Source organism: Hippichthys cyanospilos, chromosome 18 (assembly GCF_059441005.1).
Source record: "Hippichthys cyanospilos isolate Australia breed blue-spotted pipefish chromosome 18, RoL_Hcya_1.0, whole genome shotgun sequence".
NCBI lineage: Eukaryota > Metazoa > Chordata > Actinopteri > Syngnathiformes > Syngnathidae > Hippichthys > Hippichthys cyanospilos.
Window position 1 is genome coordinate 14,027,963 of NC_142386.1, and position 12,962 is coordinate 14,040,924.

Here is a 12,962-nt window from a genome sequence, read left to right on the forward strand (position 1 = left end):
TAAGTCATGAATTAGGGTTAGAACAGTGTTGTGTTTTCATATCTTATACATACCAAATAAACCGTTAGTCTTGTGTGTACATAGGTTGATTGTACAAAATGGCACTATGCTAACTGATCTAGTGCTGCTTATTCATATCATTGTTTTGTCTTTTAGGGTCATCTTTGCCCACAAAAAATGCCATAGACTACAATTAACTTTGATCGGTTCCAGGTATACAAAAAAAAATGTATTATGATATGCCTTCCTGAAAGCACTAATAACCGCCAATAGGTGCTATTAGTACGTTTTTTTTCTGATTATGTGTTAGCATTAAATTTGCAGATTTAGGGATTGACAGATTATCGACGCTGATAAAAAAACAAAACAAAACAAAAAAAAAACTGTTGCCCAATAAAAAATGAATTAAAAAAATGTGTAAACCAGATAACTCTTGATTTAAATCAGTTAACTTTAAAAGAGATTCTTCTGACCCTGGGAACACTCGGCATCTTTCTTTTACAAATTACAAAAAGTAAAAATGTAACATTGCTGCTATTTCGACACTGGGGAGAATTTGATTTAATACTTTGTTTTTTTTTTTTACGACTAAAACAAGTGTATGTATCTGTTTAAAAGTGTCAACTCATGGAACAACTAGAACTGAAAAGTGTTGATCCATGGCTGCACTTTTTTCCACTAAAAAAGGGTTTTAAAAATATTGTATTAAAAATATAAAAATTAAATATAAATTGAATAGGATCTTGCATTAAAGTTTGTGACGTATATTTTATATATACATCTGATTGTACTTCTTATATATATATATATATATATATATATATATATATATATATATATATATATATATATATATATATATATATATATATATATATATATATATATATATATGATTGTACTATTATGTATTACTGTATATATGAGTTATGTGCAATATGTTTATATGTTCACTAAAATAATCAATCAAAGGGAGACAGAAGACGAGCCTATCGAAGTATTGATTTTTAGTTTAAACTATTTGGAAAAAAACAACCCTCCATATACCATCTTTCTGTGTAAATATCTGATGTTATGACCTCCAGTTTATAGTCTGGTGCACCTTATCCATCACAAAACGTGTTTGTTTGCTCAATTTTTGCAGCTGCGGCTAATATACTTGAACGGTTAAAAGTAAAAAAAAAATACAGATTTTTTATTTTCTTTTAATTTTTTAAGGCATGCTGATGACCATGGGAGCTCACCAAACATTTAATTTGAGTTTTACAACAAAGATGTGCTGTATTTCAAGCTCACCAAACATTTAATTTGAGTTTTACAACAAAGATGTGCTGTATTTCAAAAGAAAAAAAGGTAAAAAAAAAAACAAACAAAAAACAAAAACATTGCAAATCTGAGAAGTTGTTGAATAAACATATACTCAGATATTTAAACCAAAGAGTTGGGGTTTGTACTTTGCTTGAGATTTTTCTTGACATATTTTTGATCTTACTGAAAATGAATACTGGCTCCAAATATCAGTCACTGGCCACCTTGATGACTAATAATTGGTATTGGTATCTGCCCTGAAAATAAACAAAAACATTGGTCTATTGTAAGGCTGCACACTTAATTTAATTTTAATCGTGATCACAATATTAGCTGCCATGATAAATTAAGATGATCTCCAGCGATATTAACATTTAAAAAGCCGGCTGTCAAATCAAGCACTTTCAGTAATCCTACCACCAGGAGGTAAACGCAAGGGTAAGACTTCATAAAGGTAAAGAAATAGCAGGTGAGCAAAGCCTGCAGCAGTGGCTAGAAGGGCTGTAGCATTAGCAACAGCTCCAACTGAAAGCCAACCGAATGAATGTAGCGACGCGATATTTCGCGTTGGGGCTGAATGCAACAAGAGGCTGGGATGATTACAACGCAAAGTTGGCTTTGCGGGCGCGCTCTCTAAAATTTCAGTTTTCAATTCCAACTTAAAAGCCTTGAGATGACAATGTTTCCCACATGTTTGCATGACAAAAGCATCGGCTTTTCTCACCCTCTAATATACCGTGCTATCTGTCAATTGAGACCCATTTTTGATTCTGGCACTTTTAGCAGCCTCCCATCAGTACCAGAGTGAAATGGCGTTGAGTTTCTCACCTGATTCCTAATATATATACCTTGCAAGCTGTCAAATGAGACTCATTTTAGAAAATCCGATTCGCAAAAATTGGAATAAATTGGGTTTGAAATGACCAAAAATGACATTTTGCATGGTTGGTTTATTCAGCACTTTAACCCCTGGGTGGCCAGGGATGTTTCACTAACCTGGCCATATTATCTTCCAGTTTGGGTTGACTTTGCAAGGGTCATAATATCGTCACATATAAATGTATTTTCACATATAAATGTTCCGTGGCATCAGCCCTATTCATACCTATATATGTTCACATACATATATTCCAGGTGGTTTAGTTTCGAAGAATTTTCATTTTATGAAAAAAAACCCAGCTTTTGAATGCTATGGATTTTGCAGTCGGGAATATGCTGATATAATGTTCTGTGTTTCATGAAGTAAAAGGCTTCCCTGCAGCAAAATAAAAACGTTCTTGCTACCTGTAGTTCCTGGATCGAAGCCAAGTTTGCATTATGGGAGTCAGGCTAAGCCACTCAATAAAGTCATTGAAAGACTTGCAAAAGTCATAAGTTGTTCTAGCGCCCGTGGTGGTTTTGGGGTCTCAACATGAACATTGTCTATTGCAACCTGTTCACGAGTTGCCATTGAAAGGACGAATGCAAAAATCGGGTGAAATGCATGATAAATCATCAGGTTTTCAATACGTCCAAAACAGACTTTTTTAATGGCTGTAAATGAGCCTGACATGGGCTAAATTTGACATCTGTCAGGTGTACCTCTGGACCTCCTGTTTGTAAGCATTTAGCAGGGATGGCAGCACAACATATTGAAAGTCGATATGTTTTCACAATCTATGCAATATTTGAGACTTCTGGTGTTTTTTTGTAAGCTTTTCCTTTGATATCACACATCAAAAACATTTGAAAGGCCAAGGTGTGTCAAAATTCCCCCCAGGGGTTAAATTGTCCTTAGGTGCGATTGAGAGAATGATTGGTTGCTTGTCTTTGTGTGGTGCGCTGCGATTGGCTCAAACCCTAACCCTACGAGCTCAGGGTGTACTCTGCCCACAGCCCGAAGAAACCTGGTATAGACTCTATCATGCTTGTGACCCTCGTGAGGATAAGCGGTCAGGATAATGGATGCATCGCTGGATGGATGGTTGCTGGTTAGATTATTATGGGGATGGATAAGACATGATGATGACAAATGCATATACAGTACCAAACTTCCAGTGAGAATCAAAACAACAGAACAGAAAGTGGAAGAAGAGGAAGGAGGCATAGACTTGCATGCAGCAGTAACGCCATTGCCGGTCCAGTCAAATACTAGCCACAATGAATGTCATCTCAGGATATTAAAAAAATAATGTAAACAATCGAAGCTCATCAGTAGTTCTGTTCCAACACAATTAAAAAATACATTATAACATAAAACAATTCAAGCTCAAATCAATAAAACAAAAGAAGGGAACTCTTTTTTAATTAGTTTTGAGAATGATGTCTTTTTTTTAAACACTGACATGATTACATATTGTCAAATTCAACATAAAAGGACAAAGACAAGAGTAAGCTGCTTTCCACAAGGAAGTAAAAATAATTTGAAAACATGTTCTGTTGACAAGGTCTTATTCTCTATCTTTGTCAAAAGTGCCTATGTTGTGGCGATGGCGCGCTTCCAAAAATGCACATTGACATTAATCTTTAATGTTTGTTGACTGAGAGTCATTTAGGCATTATTTGTGGCTGCAATAATGGGTTATGGTGGAAGCCATCGGATGAGCGAAGTCTTATTATTATTGTATGTCCCGTTAGAAATGCCTTAAACCACAAACGGCCTTCTTTAATAAAAATGTGCTCCTCAACACTCATTTGTCTGCAAATAATGAACAAACATTACCTTCTGTTGGCCGGCCAGGTCGACGTCATCAGCACCATGCAAGAGCCAGGGAAGGGTAACAAAAAGGACACATTTGTGGAAATGATGAAAATGTTAATGTAACAAACAAAAATGGTAAAATGTTGCAACACATGTAATGAATACAAAAAAGAAATGAAAAAATAAATACAAAACATGAATGGAATTTTTTCAATACAAATAATCATCAATACAGGTTTTCCGATAACAACACTTCACTTTGGGACATGTTTGTTTTTATCAAGGGGAGTGTAGACGTTAATCAAAGTGGTGTACATTTATATCGATTTTAAAATAAAGTTTGATCATTTTTATCCCCGCGCAATCCCACACAATTATCAGATGTCTTCGAAAGATTATCCTGAATGATTATTTCCTGGTGTGAGGTGTTTGAAGAGGGACTTTTCCTGTTTGGAAATAGTGGTGACAGACAATCACAATTTGTTCTACAATACTGCAATTTATTTATTAAAAAAAACCTCTGTATATTAACAGCCTAATTGACTCGTGGTAAATATTTTTTCATTTTTAATTCATTCCTGCGTGCAAAATGTGGCCACTTGGAGGCAGTATATTACTGTCATGCACACGCACAGTGATTGGTTAAATTGCAGCATTTATTTTTTGTCCCTGGTAGTGGACATTCATTTTTGGTCTCCACCTTTATATTTTTTAAGGCAACGCTATGTGTTGTTTGTAAACAGCTACACGCCTCTTTTTCTAAAATTGTTATTCTTATAATGATTACTGCCAGACTCTTGCCAAACAACACACGTTAAGAGTTTACAAGTGTGATCACAATTGTTAGGATACTGAAAATAGGGACATACTAGCATTAAATGTGAATTTCAACACAGATTTGTAGACTACATATTCACAGGGAAAATAAGTGACAGTAATGAATAAATATATTTAAAAAAATGTTATTTTGGGGAGGGTTAACTTGATCATTTATGATCCCTAACGTAGCAATCCAAAGGGACAATCGACAAACTGATGCCCATACAATTCTCCCAGGTCTATATCAGTTGCCCACCTACTACCATCATCATCATCATCATCATCATCATCATCACCAACACAATCACAGCCATCATTACCGTCATTAAAGCCATTCACTTTAGTGTCTTTAGTCATGAATTGAGTCACTTTGCACAACATTCATTTGGAACTGAACCTGGCATGAAAGATTCTCATGGAATATGCAAAAACAAAGTGTGTGTGCGTGTGTGTGTTGTTTCAGCAACTACTTTTTTATACAGGTTAAAGGTTTGGCTCAGCCAGAGGTGTGAAACATACGGCCCACGGGCTGGTTTAATACAGCCTGCGAGAGGATTTTGTAAAGTATAACATTTTTTTTTTAAAAATGAGGTGTTTTATGTTTATTGGTATTGTTAATGTTTTATAATTAATAGTGATGCTACTGTATGTTTTTGTTTTGAACAGTAATGGTAAAAGTACATAAAAATACATTTGAAGTTTTTGTTTTAAAGTTATATCAGAATATACCATCATTTTATTGGTCTGGCCCACTTGGGGGTATATTTTCCCCCATAAGGCCCGCAGGCTAAAAGGATTTTGACACCCCAGGTTTAAGCAGAAAAATAACTCAAACCTATCAAAGTACATGAAAAGAACAAATCACAATTACACTTCACATGGCAAAAACAAATCCTTTTCCCTGGGGTCATCCGGGCACACAATGTTTTCGTCCTGTCTCTGTAGTTAGGTTTGTTTTTGTTAGCAACAGAATTCAAATAGAATCACCAGTTAGATACATTACATGTTGAAATCACTGTAGCTGCAATCAACAAATGCCACCTGAAATGCATAAATGTCATTGCAGTTAGTAAATCTACTACTATGCTAGACCAAATCTGAAGTACAGTATTATGCTAGCCCTAGCTCACCACAATGACGGCAAGCAAGTTAGTGACGACAATGACAAGCATGGTGGCATACTCACTAAGCGTTATACTGGTGGTGACAATAAGGGGCGGAGCCTCTGACGATGCTGAAAGATGGTAGGAACATATTGATTGTTTTGCCCATGTGTAATACTCTTATAGAGAACGTTGCATTTTTTTTCTATGTAATGAGCATGTCTGTCTTATTAAAAATGGCAACAAAAGAACTTTTATATGATTAAAATGCATTATTTGATTGATTAAATGCAGTATTTATTACCATAAGTCCAGCCTCCACCTTAAAAATGACAAGTACCTAACAAAATGACTTTTTACTAGCCACATTCCCAACTCTTACCAATAGTTGGTTAAAAACTAGGCCACTTTTTGAAAGCCAAGACTTTGATCCAACAAAATGTGCATTTTAGAAGCATAAGCAAAACATTAAAAGGACTAAAAATAAAAGTGCACTCTTGCCAGCGCTAACAAGCGCTGTAAGGATTTGTGGGACTTGGAGCTCTTTAAAGAACAATCCTCTATGGAGGAGATTTAAATGCAAAGATGTCCAGCCTTTAACGTTACGACCGGTAAGTACCTCATTGATTTTCTTATGATAATACACCTCGGTTCCCAGTTGCGTGTATCTCATTTAATGACCTTGCTCGATGCTAACGAGCTGAATTTGCAATTTACTGGCCAACGAGAAGAGATGTTAAGGAAGGGAAATGCTAAGGGGAAGCTAAGATACAGATTCAATCGGATTAAGAAACTGTTACAGCAGAGGTAGGGAACTCTGCTTCGTCAAGAGCGTTATCCTGACGATTTATGTCAACACACCTAATTTAACCCATGTGCACATTTTTCAAATGTATGCTAACGATACGCATTCCATTTTTTTCTTATTTTGTAAAAGCTTTTAAAGGTGTAATAAGGACAATATAAGGTCAAAAAAGTGAATTTGTAAACAATAAATAAATAGAGGATGTGCACCAAAACCATATATATTTATCTAATTGAATATTCCAGACACATTCGATCTTTGAATAAGGAAAGAACAATATATTTTTTAACGTGTGCACATTTTGGGGGTGATTGCAGTTATAGTGAAAAACTATACATTATTCAATTTTTCCTAATTTTGTAAATGCTTTTACAGGCGTAATAACTAAGTTATTTATGATTTCTTTTTTCATTTCAACCACTCAAATTGCTTGGTGACATCAGTTCTTTCCATACATATGTAGATGTATTTTTTTTTTTAATCCCCTCCCCTCAGGATAATATATGGGCAAAAAGGTGAATTTGAAAAAAATAAATAAATAAAGGATGTGCATCAAAACCATATATATTTCGCTAATTGAATATTCCATACGATACATTAGATCTTTGAATAAGAAAAGAACTCATAACTATATGTTTTAACGTGTGCACATTTTGGGGGTGATTGCAGTTACAGTGAAAAACTACACAGTCATTTTTTTTTCCTAGTTTTTTAAATGCTTTTAAATTATGAGGCTTCTACAGAACTTGCTGAAGAGCTGATCATTTGAATCAGGTGTGTTTCGAGAGAGAGACATTGAAAATAAGCAGGATACAGTTCTCAAGGAACCGTAGTACCCTACCTACCCCTGCTTTGGCAAAATGGAACAAAAAGCCACTTGGGAAAAAAAAGAATAAACTAAAGGGATTGCTTTGTATTGGAGGGGGGCAAAAAAGAAGAATACAAAGAAGACAGGACAGACAGGGAAAACTTACGTGTGAAAGAAAGGCCTGAGAGGTCCGATGGAAAACACAACAGAAGGAAACCGCAGTGAAAGAGGCGGACAGAAACAAAGAAAAAGAAAAAACATAATGAAAATGAGAATGATGGCATAATGATTTGGAGTTTCGAGAGGAATTTTTAACGACATTATCATCTAATGGTGGGAAAATCTCATACAGTAAAGAGGAGAGTCTATAGGATAAAGCAATAGATGTTATGGATTTAAAACAAAGAGTCTAAGATTTATTCATGATGTCTTTGGGTGAAGGCCTGGGAAAACTCTGCCGCGGATCAATAGTTTAAAAGAACTGTGTGTGGGTGTATGTGTGACTTTTAGATACAGTGTGTTGAGAAAAAACTACTAAATAGCTACCATTTCCCAACAAGAAAAACTAAAAACTAATCAATTGCTGTGTGAGTCAGTGAATCATTAGAGCAATGATTCTCAATTTGTATCTGACCTGTTTTAAATACATCCTTCTTTATAATACCTGATTCAAATGATCAGCAAGCGCCGAAGAAGCCTGGTAACAACCCTGATTAGTTGAATCAGGTGTCCTGAACGTTAAATAAAGGTACATGAGGAATTGGAGTTCCCTCTTCTCGGTGTGCCAGTGGTACGGAAAAGAATTCCTGCCTAAGAGCAGGTCAGTTATCTTTTATTTACTACTTCTTAGTTCTTTACATGTTGAATGCATTTGTATTTAACTGCCGTGGATGTTTATAAGAACAATGGGTTGGTTAGAACCCGACCATTTTATATATACAGCACCAGTCAAAAGTCATTCCAGGTTATAACCCACATCATGGGTGTCTACATCATGAGGGTAACTATTTTTTATTATGGGCCATGGTGTAGTTATAGTTTCTGTCGGAGGGCCATTGTGAAAACATGTGTTTGCAAATTTTGAAATCAGAGGCCTCTAAAAACTGCTCAAAAGGGGTATTGGTAATCAATTTAAAAAAAGTGTAAAAGTTTGAGATAAACTGCAAATTTTACATTTTAGACACACATTTATAGTCATAATTAGCATTTTGCGGGCCACAAAAAGTGTGGCGGGCTGGGTCTGGCCCCCGGGCTTTGAGTTTAACATCTGTGATATCATAAAGCTGGCTGTAAAAATACCAAGGTGTTCAGAACTGCTATCTGACTTAAAGATGCCTCCTTTGAAGAATCGAAACGATAATCTGTATTTTGGTTTGATTGTTGACCAAATATTTTCACCAATATCCTCATGTTAATTACTTAAGCATGAACCTACAAACAATTAAGGAAACAATAACAAAATAATAGAATATTTTATATAACATATTTTGACAAGGTGTGGCCTTTTAACTAGTCTGTTCGCATTTGGTCAAATAATGGCTATCACTCAAATAAATACTCAATTAATGGCCAGTGTAAACAATCGCCACTATTTGCAGAACTATGCAAATCCATTGTAATTATATACTACAAATTGATAACTACAACATTACAAACACACAGGTCATCCAGGAAACTGGGTGTATCTATTTTGTTTCATTTGGCTTGCAAAACAAAACAATCATAGCATTTTGCAATAAATATATTTACCGACTGCGCAACCTTATCAAATAATTGATCGCAAAAGTCGTCAAAGGCTCATCTGGGGCCAATACTGAGAATGGATGACTAAACCTGATATCACACATACAATGCTATAAAAGAGTAAAGGTTTCATCTCAGACCAATTTTACCACAACTAAACTAAACATATATAAAATTCATTTTCTAAATGAAGATTTCATTACCAAGGGGGTGGTGAGGAAGCTACAAACCTAAATCCTAAACCTTAATCTATAAAAATAATTAAAAGAAAAATTATGACTAACCAAGGGAAAGCTGAGTTGAGTTTCACAGGCTATACTCAAACCTGATTGCCACCATATAAACATCTATTGGTCAGGAACATCTTATAAGGCCATTTCCATGGCTCTGGGGTTCTAGCAGGCCACTGTCAGAGCCGTTATTCACAAATGGAGAAAACTGAGAACAGTGCGCTAACCTTCCTAGAAGCGGAGGACTAACTAAGATTTCTCAAAGAGTGCAATGATGACTCATCTAAGAGGTCTAGAAAAGAACCTAGAAAAACCGCCAAAGACTGGTCTTATTTAAGGTCAATGTTCATGACTCCACTAAAATAAAAGCCACTGGCAAAAAGTAGCATCCATGGGAGACGAAAAACACTTTGATCACAAAAAACAAAAACAAAAAAATTCAAAGGCCTGTCTCACATTTGCCTTAAAGCATCTTGATGATCCAAAAGACTATTTGAGAAACATTTTGTTGGCTGATAAGTGAAATATGGAACTTTTAGAAGTTGTGCAGCCCATTACATGTGCTTTAAAAATGGCACCATATTTGATTAAAACAGTGGCCCCCCCAAGGCAGTTCAATATCCATATTGGTTTGATGAAATGAAACCTTTGCGAGTGAGACAAATACAAGAAACACAACACAAGAAAGGGGCAAATACTTTTTTCCCAACTTTGTGTGTTTGAATTGTTTTTCCTCTCTGAATAATAACATTCTATCTGCACTCTTTTATATATTTTTTTGTCATTAATGCAGTTATATAGTCAACAAACCTCACCTTGGCAAAAGTATCCAAAATTAATGGAGGATGTCGGGTTTGAACACATCATTTCTGGGTTCAACGAGACGACGGATACGTACGGATGGGTCCGGTCTTGAACTTGACGGCCGCGCTGTTCTCGCCTTCGCCTTTGCCATTGATGGCGGACATTTTGACCTCATAGATGGTGTCGGGTGTCAGGCCCACTATGGTGATCCTGGTCAAGTCTGTTGAAGGAGGAAATTGATGCTATCCCAAAGGCAAAAGTCATGCAAGCTAATTAAATCAAATTTAAAAAGTTTTTTCAGGATGGTGTTACATTCATTTTAAATTACTGTATGATCCACAAAATTAATTTATTATTCATTATTTATTTTGAGTAATTTTTAATGCTTTGCATGCTTCCATTGTTTGTCAAAAAAAATACCCAACAATTATTTTAAATTCAAATTTTATGTATAGAAAAATAAGATATATAATCTATACTTGAAGGCCAGAATTCAGAACATTGTGAGTGCATTTCCATTTTTTTCTCAAAAACAACACTCATAAAATATAGAACATTTCTGAAAGTATTAATTGTTAAAGTTGACATTTTAATAAAGGTTTTAGATTGTTCGAGAAGTTATCATTGCAGCCACTGTTACTTGGCGCATTATAATTTAAAAATAAAAAAAAGGAGAATCCATAAATTATTTTTGTTTCACATTATCCAATTATCGGCACAATTTTGTGGGTGTCTTTTAAATGCACTAATTATTTTTGTGTGTTTTTTGTTGCTGCATTATTGTAGGATTGTAGGATTAAAAAGTGTATACGCTACATTTCATTAGAGTAAATGCCAGTTTTGATGGACACGATTTATATAATACAGTGGGCCCCCGGTTTACGAGATTAATCTGTTACGCGATCGTAATGCGAATTCGCTGCATGGCGATAAATCCAGACCTATGTTAATTAGCTAATGCATGTAAAATCTCAGGTAAAAACATCAAAATTGTATATACATATTAAAAATTGTTGTCAAAATAGTATACTAAGTGCTACGTTTATATAATATATATGTATACAATTAAATAATATCATAGATAAAAAAAAATATAGAAAGGATTTATTTACCTTTGAGTGACGCTTGTTATGGCCATAATCCCTAGTAAGAGTAGCCTAGGCCAGGCTATCTATATATCTATATATCTGAAAAACGTAAGGCTGGGATGTTGCAAACTGGGGGTCCACTGTATTTTAAAACTGAGCATTTTCATTTTCATTATGGCCCCTGAAGTATTTATTGGACTCCATTTCAAGGTGGCAATGCTTCTTTTAAACATGTGATGGCAGTCCTGCTTTGTTGCTCAAAGTCGCGCCCCAACAATGAACTTGCACAAAGCAAAAACAATTTCACCCTGGCAAGCACGCACTTTGGTTGCCAGAGGTTAAGGTTGTTTTGTTATTCTATTATTATTCTTATTCTGTTCTTTAGGAATAACTGTTTGAAAATAGGTCATTTGAGTGACACTAAGCTGTATTGGACTAAAGGAAAAAATGATTTTTTGTGAAAAGGTGTGTTCTTGACTTTGACACTAATATTTTTTTTTTGGTTTTGTGGCATCTGAAATCTCAACAGTCCTTCCCCTCATTGAAAACGTAATCAAAAACAATGAAAATGTGTTTTTGATGGCAGCTCACACATATATATATATATATATATATATATATATATATATATATATATATATATATATATATATATATATATATATATATATATATATATATATATATATATATATATATATATATATATATATATATTTATTTATTTTTATAACTACCGTATCCTACTACAATGCTTGATTGGCTTAATATTAAGAGGAGGGCTGGCCATGAGTGTTATCTATCTATTCATCAGAGGGACAATGTGTAAGATTTAGACCGTTTTTCATTAAAAATGAATAACTTAAATGATTATACATTTCTAAATCTTGCAAATAAATTTGTTCTTAACGACCAACAGTATATTTTAAATGTAATCATTGGTCTTGTTATCATTAAATTATATTACATGTGGGGTTGCACTCCTCTGGAGGCTGCCATGTGTAATAAATAGCCTATGTGCTGACATAAATGGTCTTTCTTATGGAAATAGGGAGGTGTTTACATTGAAAAAGGAGTTCCATTGAATTTCCTCAATTTTATCATATTAGGTGGTTGTACACAAAAAAAAAGAATCTGAATTTCAATACAGTTTTTAAGTAGATTACGTCTGCTTTACTGGGCAGATGTAATCTAAATTGATATGTCTAAACCAGTGGTTCTCAAAGTGGGATGCGCGGACCCACTGGGCCTGACTGCAGAGGGTCCATGAAAAAATTTGGGTTAAAAAAAACAAACCAAAACATATCATATTATGTCGAGATGGTTTTATTTTATATTAAATTATGGAAGTATTCATGACCCTTCAATAAAGCAATTCAACCAGTATAAAATATTTTTTAAAAATGTAATAACTTTTAAACTTGTCAAAATGCGTTTTGTGTCTACAATTGCTTACTAACAAGGCCATGAAGCCAACAAGGCTAAAGTTAATTTTTATTATATAATGCTTTTTTTGTCTAAATAATTGGCAGCAACATGTTTAGGGGAAATTGACCCGGTTTGTTATAAGGAGG

At 34.5% G+C, this 12,962-nt stretch overlaps 1 protein-coding gene across 6 annotated transcripts in view; it reads right to left on the reverse strand.

Moving 5' to 3' along the window:
- ncam1a (neural cell adhesion molecule 1a) overlaps window positions 1-12,962 on the reverse strand; it is a 312,988-nt gene that overhangs the window by 32,705 nt on the left and 267,321 nt on the right. For 5 of the 6 annotated variants that reach the window (XM_088440218.1, XM_088440217.1, XM_088440221.1 and 2 more), the window contains one exon: window positions 10,395-10,520. In XM_088440218.1, coding sequence (XP_088296344.1) covers window positions 10,395-10,520 — 126 coding nt within the window. Of the gene's footprint in view, window positions 1-5,993; window positions 6,042-10,394; window positions 10,521-12,962 lie in introns of all 6 variants that reach the window. The other variant, XM_088440222.1, reaches the window with a different exon arrangement.